General features: G+C 47.2%; 1 protein-coding gene across 2 annotated transcripts in view; it reads right to left on the bottom strand.

Moving 5' to 3' along the window:
* Positions 1-14,907, bottom strand: part of TRABD2B (TraB domain containing 2B) — a 298,250-nt gene extending 283,343 nt beyond the window's left edge. Inside the window, exons 1-2 of one of the 2 annotated variants that reach the window (XM_075037065.1) lie at positions 13,894-14,906; positions 12,761-13,321 (exon numbers count right to left, since the gene is read on the bottom strand). In XM_075037065.1, coding sequence (XP_074893166.1) covers positions 12,761-13,321; positions 13,894-14,001 — 669 coding nt within the window. In that variant the 5' untranslated portion in view covers positions 14,002-14,906. Of the gene's footprint in view, positions 1-12,760; positions 13,322-13,893 lie in introns of both variants that reach the window. The other variant, XM_075037066.1, reaches the window with a different exon arrangement.
* Between the last annotated feature and the right edge of the window lie 814 nt (positions 14,908-15,721).

Consider the following 15,721-nt stretch of genomic DNA (forward strand, 5'->3'; position numbering starts at 1 on the left):
CGGGAGGATTATTCATTTGTATTCAAGCACTTCATTAATGTTTATAAGAGAATCCAAACACGCAAGCAAAACAAGGACGAAACACTCGCGCCAGACGTGTGATGCGATAAATGTGACTGGAGCAAATATTTAGATCTGTTTATAGAGAGGCCTATTAAGTCCTTTTTGAAAAGCTGCGCAGTGTTGTGGCTTGGTCTCTGCCTAGCAGCTCCAGCGTAAACAAATGGAAGATGGCTAAGTCTCTCTCTCTCATTTTGTTATGACATCTGGAAACCTAAGGAGCTTGGGAGAAGCCAACTGGCTGCCCTACTGCGATGTCTAGCAACAGGGTCTGCCTGTTGAATGATGGCAGGACATGCAAAGTGGAACTGCTGAGTTCTCCAGCCTGTGCCAAAATCAGTGGATTCTCAATACAATAATCCCTCAACAAAAGTTGTTGCAACACAAAAGCCTTTGGTTCATTGCTAATGATGCAAATCTATGCTCTTTGCCATTTTTAAAGATCATCTGGATTTGAGAAAATCAGTTTCATTAGGGACTAAAATAGGGTGCAAAGACGGGTGGAGCTGCTCTGTTCACCAAGGGATGGAGATGTGTCCCATAATCACTTGCCCAAGGAACTGTAGGTTCTGGAGTCTGCAGTCAGCCTAGACTTCTGTAAATGTCCCCTTCACATCACCATCTCATTGACTCTAGTCCCACCACATACAAATATTTCTTTTTTCTAAGACAATTAAATGAAAGCGATAAAAGAAATTTATAGATGGATAAATCATAGTCTTAGCCTCAGATATAATAACATATTTGGGATATTTCAGCTTCTGAAGTCATACCTCGGTTTCCAACACATTATGTAAGGCCTACAGATATAAAATTGTCCTATACGTATATATTAAGGATCAGGGTTCCTTGCCCAGATGCCCAGCTTGCTTCCTTTCTGTTCAGAAGGAATGGTGCTCAGACTATACAGATGTACAGGACTCTGTATAGTGATCTCTAGCAGTGCTGGCTGACCCAGGAAAGGGAAAGCTGAATCCAAACACTTCCAGTTTGAAACTCTCCTTATGATTTAGTGAGTTTAGTTCACTTTTTTCATAGCATCAAGAATTCAACATGAAACCACAATCCACTCAGTCTGCTTTTTAAGCCTATCAAAATCACAAATACATTAGAAGAACATTGACTAACTTTTTTTCTTCCTGACTCTCTTAATGAATTATTTGGCTACACAAACTCCTTTCTACTTAAACCAGTGGGAAACATACCTTGCCCAGTTTCAAGGACCACAGAGATATAGTTTTGGGTTCCAGGTTCAAGGACTGCATACTTGTTTAATTTGTTTTAATGGGAACTACACTGAGCTCTCCCCAGAGAACAGAAAATCGAGTGCCAAGTCTTTTGGGATTCTCCCATTGGTATCTTCAAAGCTACACTCTCAGGTCTAAGCAATCTCGGCAAAACACACCCCTTCCCTCCCTGACTGATAGGGATGATGGATTACTAGACATGACAGTTGCTAAGCTTGTTATTCTCTTAAAAAATGTAAGGAGGCTCTGATACTTTGGTGTGTTGGAAGAATAGGAAAATGCATGTGACCACCCAATTGAACAGTAAATAAACATTGGTCATCCCTACTGTATAACAGGGATCAATCTTTTCAGACTTAAACTTCCAAGAGGAGAATTTTTTCTGGCTGACTTTTCCTTTTTAATTAGTCTCCCTGACTATTTCTTGCAGAAAATGCGTGACAGCTTAGTGGCTTGGTCTCAAACCACAGTCCCTTCTACAATGCTACGTTCAGCTGTACTCCCTGCTCTTGATCTGTTTTACTACCCTTAATGTACTAGACTCATTAGGAGCACGAGGCCTTGAAACCTTGTCAGTAGCATGCTGAACATCCACAGGGAAGAGAGAGGAATCCCTTCCCCTATTTTTGTTTAGCTACCTCCTGCTCCTCCGCTTTAGAGCTAACCCTTGGGGTTATTTATGTTGCATGACCTTGAGATAAATGGCATTTGGCAGGCTGCCAGATGACTTTGTGTTTCAAATCAAATGTTCTCAGTTTCCCTCACTAACAATGGGAATAATTCCTGAATGCCTTTTCGGGGGTATTTCTTCCCATCTCATTGCCTGCCATGGAGTTCTTTGGTAACTACGTCAGGGTTGGTGAACTTTAGCTTGACTTTCTTGTTAGATGCAAGTACCAAGTGGTGTGTGTGGTTTTCTTCTGTGGTTTGGTGTGTGTGTGTGTTTTCTCTTTGTCCCAGAGTGTCTGCACTGCTGGTATTAGAGCTACAATTGTTCTATATAAAGCAAAGATCCCTTGAATGATCTGCCAAAGGCTTTATCTCTGAACAATCTTTGTCTGTACTTGCTTTGCCGTTAACCAGTTTTGACTCTACTCTGTAATGGCTGGAGTTGCTTTGCCTTAACTGATATATATCAAAGAGAACTGCTAAAATTAACTGCTCATGAACTGTGTCCAGGATGTTACATTAACTCATCTAGAATCCTTCAGTGAACAAACAGATTTACGATGTGTTATGACATTGTTACTTGATGTGTTGCACAACAGCTCAATTTTAAAAAATGAAGAGCGCTCCATTAATAAGAGATAAATCTTTCCAGTGTAATTCAAATGAATCTGCAACAGCTTTAGAGAGAGCATGATAAGCGATCTTGTGTGGGTTTTGGTGATTGTGTTTTGCATTCCTAGGGATATCTTCCACTGGGATCTCTTTGTCAGTAATGACAAAATCCATCCAAAATATGCCAAAATATGACACCTTTTGGGAAATTATAGCTCTTTTACTTCTCAAGACACAAAAGGGTACTACTTCAAGTGATTCTCAAGAACTAATACTTACAGGTTTGAGAATGTACACCAAGTGCACCAACTATGCTTTCTTTCAACTTCAGAGCCATAATTTGCTGAAGTCTCTACATGGTACGTCCCTTAAAAGCTTATCCAGTCATAGTTAACACACAGCAAGTGCTCAAAGCAGTCAGTTTCTTTCTCAGAGAAAACACGCCTTTATACATTAAGATATAAATAAAGTATTTTTTTAAAGCAAGCACTATTTCTTTACTGGAACATGAACCAGCGTAAATGCTGACCTTAAATTATGAAGTTCCTAGAGCGTGTTTCAGATGACTACATGTTAAAGGCTCAGGTCTCTCTGGATACCCAGCTTCAACAAAAATGCCTTTGAAAGTGAGCTTGAATTATATACTGTACAGTATGTCTCATTTCACAGCCAAGCCACTTGAGTTAATAAAGAAAATCCTCCCTGGCCTCACACAATTAGCTGAGTAAAATGCTAGTCAGTGCAAGTCTGCATACAGTGACAAGCCAATCCATAAAGTCGAATAGTGTTTCATGCCTGCGAATGCCTGCTGCTTTGACCCTCTGAACTTCATCTCGCCACCAAAAGACCTAGATTATTTCAGGATGGTATAACGTGGTCTCATGGCCTGATGCTCACACCAGGGAGCAAATATGTCCCTGGTATTCTGCAGATGGAAAGGAGAAATGCTGAAGGAACTGAACTTCAGTTTGCTTGTAACTGTCTACTAATAGAGCATCCCAACTGTTTGAAGGCCAGGCCATATTAGAATTGTTTTGGCCATAGCTTGGTACTAGAAACTTGACTTTGTTTGATTCTATGTCTTAGTGAGTTATCTTCTTCAGCAAGCAAATAATAAGCTTTTTTGAGAATGTTCTTTCTAGCTTTTTCCTGTATTAATAAGGAAAGAATGTCACTATGAAAAAGGGCTTTCTGCATAGTTAACTCTTATACAAAAAATCACTTTGAGACTCTTTAGCATACTTGCACCTCTCTTGCTCCTGTGATATCCCAAAAATAAAGAATTACTTTAGTTTGAAAGCAAACTACAAGTTAGCATCCCAGTTGGCTCCCAGTATGTGAGGACCAGCAGTTCACATGGTGTAAGGCTTAGCTCTTTCACAATTAATAGTACTATGATGATTTTACCAGTGCTTTAGAACCAATGGGACACATTGGGACGTGTCCCATCACACTTCACTGCTGGAATAACATTAATCTCGATGATGATTTCTAAAACTGTAAATCAATCACATGCCAGAAATACAAAGACCTTCAAAAAGTTGGGCGTGTTTCTCAAATCACCCTTTTGCCCTCTCCCCCTCTGCTGACTCTGCAAACTCCTACACTGTGAGCATTTTGTCTCACATTTAAATAAATATTCCCCATCACTATTATGCTGTCACCTGTAATAGGAAAAGCCTGCAAGAAATTAAAGGAAAGCAAAATTTGTGCGGTGGCAGAAAGTGTACAGAGAATAATCAGTCTTCATTGTGATTGTTAACAAAAGTGAGGGAGCCTAATGGAGACCTTGGATTTAATAGTCCCTAAAATATTGAGGTGATACTTTCAAGACATAGAATCTCCTACTTTAAAGAAATATTTTCCCTGTGTTCCTCGTAAGTTGACTTTTATTAAAATGGAAAGAGGTTTGAAATAACTTGAAGATTTGTTTCCTTTTTCTCATTCCTTGGCTCACGAAGGGAGCCTGATGAATATCGCTTTGCTCTATGAAGGCAGCTTCTTCTCTGTTTTACGTATTGGGGATATCTGTGTCTCCCAACGGGTGCCCCAATACAAGAGTTAGGGTAGAAGAAGCAAGTATGATGCAATCTGGGGAAAACATAAAGCATTTAGTGTTACTCCTTTAATTGTGTTGTTACAGCTAACATGTTGGCCATGACTGAATCGCTAGCTTTTCTCCATGCCCATCTCAATGAACTGTGATTTTGCAGGGATACCCAAGCATGAAGAACCTCTGGACTGGAATTCATTTGAAAGGTTTCGTAACTTCCGTGTTAACTGAGCCTAGGAAAAGAATAAATCAAAACACTCTTTCTTTTTTTTACAATCCTTTTTCTGTTTGCCAATAGGAGTTTCTGGGAATGGTTCAGTGTTATCCCTGGCTTCAAGGGACACTCTGGAATGAGTACAACATAGAGGATTTGATTTATTCCAATGGTCTTTCACATCTAACACTGCTACCCACTGGCATGGGCTGCAATCCTGATTCTGAAGAAGTCAGTAATAAACTCCCTTTTGACATCTGCAAGACTCTTCAACCCTCAGTGTTGTTGCAGTGCCTGGACAGAGGTGATCAGCAGTGGTCCACTGATAATAAATCTAATTACAGTATTTCAGGGATGATGATTTCTTCAGGCATAACTGGCCTATGGGAGTGTATGTACGATGAGAAATGGAGTGTCTAGTCCTATGTTAAATGACCCTCAGAGTGGAAAATCTAGGGTCTTTGATCTCATTCAAACTAAAAATACTTTTGCTAATGAGCCTCCTCAAGTCATACAACATCCATCCCAAAATGCTGAACACATGGTTTTAATTTACAGTTTTTAGCAACTTTCATTTATATTGTGCTAGAAGTCCTGAAATGACTTGCAGCAGAAGCTCTAGAAATTGGAAACCCAAATGGTAAGGACTGCTGTTGGAATAGCTAGTGATAAAAGCAGCAGTCATCTGTGCTAATTCCTGCTTCAGCTTCTGACACAGGTATTAACCATGTCGCTTCTAATTCTCTGTGCATTTAAATGATAACTAGATCCAATAAACAATAACAATAACACAAGGCAGCTATATTGTTTTCTTGAACACCAGAAAAAGCAAGTCCATGGATATGAATGAGACGCCATAACTACCAGCTGTTGTGATGGATACAACCAGTCATGCATTTTAGTTGCATGTCTGTTCCCACTCTGCAGAGAGTATAGCTTTGTTCCAATTCCAATCCAAGAACTGAGATACTAAGTTCAAACACTGATATCTACAGTTTTGAGCTCTGCAGGTGCCAGTTTAATTTCTGGTGTCACAAGTGAGCTGGAAACAGTAATGCTTTATGGGTTACAGAAAGAGTATTTAGGCTCACAAATTGTTGCAATGTTCAGAAAAATGTCTTAGTGACTGCAACCTATAAATAATTTGAGAGGTTCAGAAAGATACTTAAGTTTTGCGATCAACCCACAGTGCTTTCTGCAGATTTTAAGTCTAGTAATATCTAGGATCCGAATTGCTTGTCAGCTTGAAAGAGGGATTTGGGAATGTGTGGACACAAGGCAGATACGTTTCCCTGCAAAATACGGCTCTTCTAACACTGACTCTTGAAGCTAAAAAAAAAAATGAAGTTCCCAAAACACTGGTTGTTGCTGAAAATCTCCATTTTTGTGCTGTCCTAAACACTGTGCTCTGGGGAAGTCATTTTACAGTCCCTCATCCAAGCATGCAGGGAACCCCTCTAGTAGGACCAAAAGATGAAAGAAATCACACCAATTTCACGTGGCTCAAGCAGTAACTCTGTGATTTCTTCTGCCTTTTACCTGTCTCGTCAACTCCTAATGACAGTGAAGAGATTAATAAGGGTTTGCAGTGTAAAGCCTAGCACAGGGGAAACCTGTTATTTTACAGTACATCCCTCTGAAGTTTCCAAATATGCTTTGCCAGGAGCCCTGCCACCAATCTCTGTCTCCACAGGAGTGCAAGGTGAATGAGTGCCCTTGCTTAAGATCATTTCTGGCCTTTTCAATACAGGAACCTCTGACTAGCCTGAATGATGTGGGCTGGCTTTATAACATGGATTGCTACTCACTAGGGAGCTGAGGGGAGGCTGTTAAAGACTTTCTGAGGACTGTAGGTTGCACTATACTTGAAGTTGAGGTTTTTAAGGTCAATGGTTCATTCTGTTTATAAGCAAAGCACTCTAGGCCCGGGGCAGGATCCTGACTGCTGTTGCAACAGCATGAGAAACTGACAGCAGACAACAAACAGAGAAAATCATCGCTGTGGAAATATCATTTACTGAAGAGGGGGGTATTTTGCACTTACTGGGTGAGCAGCTTGGAGATGGCAAACCACTCCAGGGGAGATCTCACAGGGATTTGAAAGCAGCGTTAGTGCCTAAGTAGGGGGATGATGGATTTGGGTCATCCGTCTCCCTCTTCTGATCCCTTTCCCCGAAGCAGAGCTCAGGGAGTGAACCTCCTCCAGGGACCAAAGCGTGTGCGTGGGTGCTCCCCACGCCCCTCACGCTGCAGTGGTAGCAGGGCTCCCTGCCGTCGGGACCAGGCATCGCTGGAGCCAAAGAGACCACACTCTGACCTCAACTCACCTCTCGTCACGCACACAGGAAAAAATGGCACAATTCTGCTATCTGACTTCTATACGTGGGTGACATTCAGCTGCCTCAAATACAGTAGAGACTCCCTTGAGTGCCAGTTCAGCACTGTTTTCTGGGGATTTGTTCCCTTCAAAGCCCACCTTGTAAAAATGCAATTCCTGCCTAAAACTGATCACAAGCAGCGCCCCTAATTTTGCAAACAAATCGACCAGCAGAATCCTCTTCAGATCTGCTTGTGGGAGGCACATACACCTGTCTTGGGCTTGGATCTTACCAAGGGAGGTGTGAAGGATCAGAGGGAAATGAAGGGCTCATATCTAACCTGTTCTACAAACACTTCTTGCAGTTATATACACAATAAATACAATAGATGAATTGCCAGCTGCCCCTCGAGCCATCATTAACCGACTGGCTTTTTTCTTAATAGGCATCAAATGCCAGGGTGGGCCTTTCAAGGGGGCTGTGCTGAAGAAGCACACAGTAACTGGCTGTAAAGAGCAACACGTACAGTTAGTAACAGCTATAAAACGTCAGCTGCTGATCCTTTCAGGTGTTACTGTGACTACTGTAGTTTTAATACCTGCATAATTTCACCCTCAACAGTTCCCCTGGTAAAGACATAAAGCAGCTCCACTAGTATTCAAAGGGGGTTAAATGGAAGGATTTCTATTTCTGCTGTATGAATTTCTACCCCAAGGTTAATGTTACTGGGAGAATTTTTTTACCCTGAGGTGCAGGGGGGGCGAAGGGGGTGGTAGTTTAATTAAAGCCAGCAAGCTGAAAACTATGTGCACTATGTGTAAGTATGTATAATCAAACCTTTTAACAACATTTCTTTCACCAATATTCAGCAATCAAAACAAATTATACTAAGCTATTTTTGATGACTCTTGCCCTTTTCATGAAGCCTGAAATTTTTTAAAAGCAAAAAGGTGCTATTTCTATTAGGCAAAAAACACTTTTCTTTGAAAAAGATTAAAAAATTTAAAAACAAAAATCACTAATACTATCTCAAATAAACTATACAGACTGTCAGTCAACTAGCTCTGAAACTGAGCCCTTTAAACCCGTTCAGAAAACTTTGAGCCTGGATCTTTCATTAGTATACACAGTCAAATTTCCCCTGAATTCAGTTATACCGGTCCCTGTCAGCTCTAAGATCCCAGTCTTGTGACCACAGAAATGTTTAATTTTTCAGGGGGACAGGGGAGACAGAATAGCAAGTCCAGGCCGTGGCCCTGTCTGTATATTACTGTGTCGTGCTGTTTTGCCACTGAAGGTCCAGCTTCAAGACTGCAGATCTGTCAGTGACCAAACATGATGGACCACCCATCGGCCTTTTATTAACCAGCACTTGTTCCCCCTCTAATCCTATCACTAGAGTAATCAAAGCTGCCATGTCCCAGGGTCTGATGGAACAGCGGGACCTGGGAAATGAAGATTGATTTTGTTAACAAAGTCATTCCTGCCCCTTGAATGCTGTCTCATTGGTAGAAAGAAGGGAGACGAGGTTTATTTGTGCAGAGAATGAGGCGGCAAAGAAATGAAAAGGGAAGAATGGTGAAGTGTGAAGTTTAATCTGGCACGGTCTAAGGTTTCTTTCTTTGAGGCCGTCTCTGATCCAATCAACACCGGTTTGATATTTAACATCTCCCCCTGCAGTTGGAAATGATACAGGCCGGAGAAAACCGGAGTCAGGGCTTCGCAAGCCCCGACCTGTGGAGGGAGAGAAAAGGGGGTGCCGGCGGCTCCCCACCGGCCTGACGGCTTCCCCCACAGACAGGTCAGGATGAAGTCGGGCCCTGATACAAAAATCCTCTCACGAACCTTGGGAATCAGGGCATCTGGCACGAGCTGACTGCAGGTTCTCCCTGAAGAGAGCAAGCTTGGGATGGGATGGGGTGGGATGGGAGAGGCGTTTTATTTCTAACTTGGAGGAAGGGATATCAACACTGTCTCAGCCTGGGGATCCTGCTGAGAAACAGGATCAAACACAAGCGAGAGCTACCATCCATCCACCTCCCCAGGGCAGCGGGGTTTGGGTAGCGGAGTAAGACCTTCCCCTTGCTGACCATACAGGCTTTTAGTGGGGACGCGATGCTGCCCGAGGGCACTCGCCCCCGGGGCTGAGTGGGGCTCCCGCCACAGCCCTGGGTGATCAGGGCGGACACAGACAGACCTGAGCAGCTGTAGGAGTCACCATCACCATCCTCCTTACTCCAACAACACTATGTGTCAGCCCGGGGAGAGCCTTCCACCACAGACCCGCATGAGGGTCCCAAGAGGAGGGAAAGCTTAACCCTCTCCCAGGCTGGACCTCCGAGGACGCGTGGACGAGTCCTCACGGCCTGTCATGGCGCCGGCTGCCGTGCCTCTGCCAGGATCCCCACAAGAGAAGGCCCTGAACACCATCCGCCCCTCACCAGCTCTTCTCAGTCCTGGCACACTTGATTTTGCACTTTTCTGTAAATAAACATCTACGCTGTCAGACAGAAAAGATGTCTACTCCCTCTTCTTTGCATGCCTCTTAGCTCTTTCTGTCCCACCCTCAGTGAAAACCCTGAAACTTCACATACCAAGGAGCGGCGAAACTTCAACCTGACCCAAACCTGATCTGAATTCCCCTGTTGCCAGGCTCCCAACCCAGCCTCTTGCCGTGATTCAGACACCTTGCCACCAGCTATACAATACCCAGGGCCCAGACTTTGCGTGACCAGCAGCCGCCGGAGTCCCGAGGGGAGCGAGGATGCTCCCTCCGGGAGCCATGCAGGAAAGCAGCCGGTCAGCGGGAAAGCAGGGCGATCGGAGCGGTGCCAGTTTGGGAGAGCGGCACGAAACACTCAGCAGAGATTTCAGGGGGAGCCGAGCATCAAACTACAAAGTTTCTGGGTTTACAATAGAAAACAATGCGCCCTGCTCTACCTGCAAGAGCTGGCTCTCCAGGAAGCAGCTAATTATATGAGCCACCTTAATCTTTTCATCCGGCTGAGACAATCAACATTTCAAAGCCACGCACAGAACGTTTCAAAGATCGTTCCTGGTCAAAAATGCAAGTGTATCCGCTTTCTTTCAGAGCAGATCAAAACCAAGTACCACACCGGGACCACTCCTAGATTTCCTCCTCCTCACCATATCAGATTAACAGATTTGGTGCATGTAGTCAGATTAAATATTTGCAGTAGCACAAAGCTGCCTTTGAGGGGAAGAAGTAAAAAAAAAGAAAAGCTTTTTTTCTTTTTTAATTTGCTTAGGGCAAAAATACTGGACTTTGGGGATGTGGGAAACAAAAGCACTGACATGATTCAGCAAGGCACAGTTTTAAAACCTGAATTCTGAATGCAGAAATTACGTGCAGTATTCCCGTAACAGTAATGCTGAAAACAGGTAAAAACTGCTGATGCCCTTAGCAGATTTGGGACTGTAATTTATCACAGATGTTCTCATCAAACTGTGCAAACACCCTACAAGACAAAAGCTGCTCAATTTCTTATTTCCATTTTAGTGTGTTTTAATTACATGTTGCTTAAGGAAGGCTCCAAGACCTGAAATTGGGAGGCGAAACCTAGCAATAGTAATCCACTCCACTGAATTAGCACAGTAATACACCAAGCAGTAGGACTGCCAGACGGTGTGATAACATTACAAATTACTATTGTTAAACAACTAGCCAGGTGTCAGGATGCATGAAACCTAGAGGAAGCAAGAAAATAAATATCTGGTTTGTTTTGTTTAATTTTGTCTCATGTTGTTCTGGTGGCCTTGTTCCCAGAAAAAGCTTCAATGTAGGAAAAATCCTCCTGAACGCTCATCTATTTTAGCAGCAACATCAATTCTCTCTTATAATTAAAATGTATTTTTTTAAGCAACACAAATGTTTTGCATAAATGATTGTCCTTTACTTGCCAATAGCAGTAATACCTTTGCTGTTCTTTTTTAGATTATTACTGTAGCAAAACGAAGGGGAAATTTTTGTTTCTATCTAAAATTTACAGAATGAGAGAAAAACAGAATTATGGTAAGAGCAGCAGTGAGTTTTGTACTCTGTCCCTTTTCCTTCCTCTGTTGCTCACGCACTCTCTCTCTAAAAAGAAAAAAATGTAATATGATTCACGTTTAAAAAGCTTCCAAGTGGTACATTTTTAACCAACTGCTTTCATGTGCTTGATTCTAACTGCCATTTTTGACCTAGCACAACCAAATACTATTGGATGTCTGGAACGGTTAATTATTTTTACCTCACCTTAAAGAACGGGTTCAATAGAGAGGATAGGCACTTAAACCTTTCAAACAGAACAGGGTAAAACGAATTCCTTGTTTTGCGAGTGTGTTAATCAATGCAAAGGTCCCAAGGGGCTTTCTTTTAATTATTTTTGTTGATAAACAAGAAAATCCCTCCAAAAGCATATACAACCAATCTTCTTCTCTTAAGGTTGTATGCAGAGTCAGACTTCTAGCTGAAATATAGGATGAACCAAATGTTAGTGAAAGCCAGACTTTTTCCCCTTAAAACAGTTCCCACTAGACTTCAGGGGAGAAAGGGCTGAAGGCACTCTAAGGACATTTTAATCACACCAAAGATCAGTCCTTTAATCCTCATTCCCACATCACCAAGAATTTTTTTGCTCAAACTAGGACAGTAAGATAAAGCTGGAAATAGGCTGATCCAAAACTAATGACGAAAAGCAGGTTAAAAATGAAATATCATAGCAGTAACTGACACCATCTTAAATTTCCCCCGGATTATTTGTTTTCTTCCACACACATTCATTTCCTGAATTTCTAGTAAATCTGATTTCATATAAACAGTTTCACAAAGCAAAGTCAATAGCTGTGACTATGTTCCTGATTAATCCACTGAAATGAAATAGATCGCATGGCTTAGTATTTGGTTGTTTAAAGCTAAATCCACTGAAAGAATTCTGGAGTCCAGTTACACCAGTGACTTTTGTTTCTTCATCTACATCCTTTTCTTTTTGCTCAACTTTACCTGTTCTGAAATGAAAAAAAATCCACGCAGATGGCACACTTAATTTTCCACAGTACACGAGGGCAACATGAGCCAGTTTGTTTTGACCTGGAGTGACCACTAAAAAGACGACCGACAGTTTGCACGTACTTAAATCTATTTGAACAATGTCGAAATTTCTTGTTTCATTGTTCATGCTTCATTCTCTTCCTGACAAGTACCACAGAGCTGCTTTACTTAAAAACAAACAAACAAAAAACCCCACTTTTTACCCAGCTCTAAGACAGGACAGGAGGCGTGGAAGTTTCCCTCACAAGTGGCAAGCCAGAGGACACGCACATTCACACCCTGGACATTTGCCTCTCCAATAAATGATACACACGATAAACACACAGCACTTGCTGCGCACATCGCGCGTTTTTTTGCAGACAGCACGGACCGGCGCGACGGAAAACGGGCAGCCCCACGCAAAGGCTGCTGAGGCCCGCGAGTGACCCACCCCGCTCCAACAGGCTCGGGGCTCGCCCCCATAACCCGACCGAAACGGGAGGAGAACGGCCCCCACCTCCTGGGATAAGCCACGAGGCCCAAGAGCCTCCTTACCTGGGAGAAGTTGAGCCCGTTCAGCGGGTGACACTGCTCCTCCACCCTCTCCACCGCACCCGTCGTCTTCTTCATCCTCTCGGCCTCCTGGGCGAGGTAGAGATCGAGCACCGGCACCCCCCTGGAGCGGATGTCCGTCTCCGTCAAGGAGTTCACCATGAGCATCACCCAGACGGGCCTCTTGCGCTCCCAGTTGCCGGCGATGGCGTTGAAGAGGTAGTCGGCGTAGAGCCCCTTGCCCCGCTGGTCCGGGGTCATCCAGTGGGGTAGCATCAGCTTGATGTAGTCCAGGTGGCGTTTGAGGCGGCGGTACAGCTCCCGCGGCAGCACGTCCTGCAGGTTCTCCCCGTGGGGCAGCATCTGGCAGCTGGCCAGCCCCGAGATGGTGTAGGGGTCGGTGAGGTCCAGCTCGAAGTAGACGCTGGAGCTGGCGTGGAAGGCGGCCTTGGAGTTGTCGGGGATGAAGTCCCACACTCGCGTGTAGGGCACGTGGATGGTGCCGAAGAGATAGGCGGGGGGGTCGCGGCGGATGGTCCAGAGGAAGGAGTTGAGCTCTCCTTGCTGCGGGGAGGACAGCGGGGGGGGGGGGGGGGCTGGTCAGGGGCAGAGGGGCAGCCCACGCCGGTAATGCCACCCCCGGGGCTGCCCGCAGGGAAGGAGGAGCGGGGGGTCCCTCTGCCCCATCTCCCTGCGCAAGCCCTAACCGCGGGCACCCAGTGGCCCGCCTAGGGCAGGGTCCCGCCGTGACACCCCCCCCCCCCCTTCCCCGCTCCTCTCTCCCCCACGGGCGCCCACCCAGCCGCCGCATCCCTCCGGACCCGCACCCACCCCAGGGGCCCCCTCCGCGCCGGACGGGCGGGCGGGCGGGCGGGCGCGCTCGCGCGCCGGCACACCGCACCCCTCGCGGGGGACACGCGGGGCAGCGCCACACCTGCGGGGCCACGCGCGTCCGCGTGGGCCGCGAGCACACGCGCGGATGGGGGGGCGGGGTCCCTCCCTCCCCCGCGTTCCCCACCACCACCACCATGTCCGCGTCCCGGTGGCTCCCGCGGAGCGCCGCGGACACCCGCGCATCCCCCGGCGGCCGCGCCCCCCCGGCCCGGCCCGGCCCGGCCCGACCCGGCCCGGCTCACCGAGCGGGGCAGGTCGCACTGCCCCGTGTCCATCTGCTCCCGCCGGGCCGCGGCGTCGGGCAGGAACCCCCCGAAGACGAAGCAGATCAGCGTCAGGTTGAGTTGCATCCCGCTTCCTCTCGCTCTCCTCTCTCTCCTTCCCAGATGAGCCTTTTTGGATTTCTAGGATCTTTTTTTTTTTTTTTTTCCCTCCCCCTCCTCCTGCTCTTCCCCCTTTTTTTTTTTTTGGCTTTTTTTTTTTTTTTTTTTTTATTCAAACAAACTTTGCCAGTCCCATCTGCATCTGACAAGTGCAGGGGGAAGGACTGGCCGCCCCCTCCCTCCCATGCTCTCCCCCCTCCCGCCCTTTCCCACCCCCACCCCCTCTGGCTCCGGGCTTGTCAGAGGCGCTGGATGCTTTGGGGAGGACGGTTCTCATCGCCAGCCTCCGCCATGCTTTGATTTTGCAGACCGGAGAAGCTCCCTTCCCGCCCCGCCGGTTCGGGAGGAGGTGGTGGTGTGTGTGTGGGGGGGGGGGGATAGCCTGAAAATAAAAAAAAAGTAAAAAAAAAATAAGGTTTGGGGTTTGGTTTTTTAAATTCGGTGGCCAAGGGGGGCTCCCGCGGCGCCCCGGGAAGGGCGGGCGCTGCTCCGCGGGGCGGCGGCGCACACCGCACCGGGGAGGCCAGACTCGCGCTCCGGCGGAAAGTTTGGCGCAGCCGCCCCGGCCCGCCCGCGCCTCCCGCCGCCGCCGCCAGGGGCCGCCGCCAGGGGGCGATGGCGCCCCAGCGCAGCCGCGCGGCGGCCGGCGGCGGCTGAGGGGCGGCGGCGTTCCCGCCTCGCCCGCAGCCTCCCCTGAACCGCGGCGGCACCTGCGTGGACCTTCCCTCCCTTTAAAAGCCGAAAATGGAAACGTTTCGACATTCCCGCGCTCAAAAAAAAAAAAAAAAGTGACAAAATCACGCAGACGGGGCTTGTGGCGGGAAGGAACGGAGAGCGGCGGGCTCCTGAGGGGACGCCCTGGCGCGCGCCCCCTCAGCCTGCCGCCGGCTGCTCCGACCCCGCTCGGCTCCCAGGCGTGAGGCGACATGTCCTCGCAGGCGCCGCCTTCCCCGGCCCCTCCGAACCCAGGGGCAGCAAGGCCTCGCTGAGCGCCGGGGTGGAGGGCAGGCCAAGGACGTGGGCCCTCCGTGGCGGTGGCAGCACTGGACCCAGCGCCCCAGGTATCCTCACCCGTATGGCCGCCCCGGGGGGGGGGTCCCTCGCTTCCTCAGCCTCACAGGAGGGTGGAAGGAAACCTCTCTCCGTGTGTTTTCAAAATGTGCATCTGTCCTGCTTGCACCACTAGCTATCCAGCTTCCACTCAGACCAAAAAGCCTCAGGAGGAAGCACCTTCCTCCAGCAGGACCTGAGCTGGTTCTTCCTGACAGGAGCACATCCAGGATCCCTGAGGGGCTGGAGCTGTCTCTGGAGGGTGTTGGCGGCAGGCGCTCGACTCCAGCAGCTGCAACTCAAACCTCCTCCCAAGTGTCCGTCTCTGTTAAAGCTGTGGGGTTTCAGAGCAGAAGACAGGCTGACAATGCCTGCCACCGTCACTTGCAGAATCCAGATCCTGCCTCTGGATCCATTTGGGGCAGGGGTGGGGGTCGGGGTGCCAGCCGTAGCCCCTTCTCCCAGCAGACCACCACCCAGCCCCGCTGTGTTGGTGGCCCCAGGTGTCCCTGCCAGCTGGCCTGCCGTATGCAGTGCGCACAGCAGAGCGGATCTGGAGCCTGACCTTCCCACCACCTCCACAACTGTGAACCCTTTCCAAAATTGGGACGTTCCTCACTGTATTGAGAAGAATCAA

Source organism: Buteo buteo, chromosome 10 (genome assembly GCF_964188355.1).
Source record: "Buteo buteo chromosome 10, bButBut1.hap1.1, whole genome shotgun sequence".
In the NCBI taxonomy this organism is placed as follows: domain Eukaryota; kingdom Metazoa; phylum Chordata; class Aves; order Accipitriformes; family Accipitridae; genus Buteo; species Buteo buteo.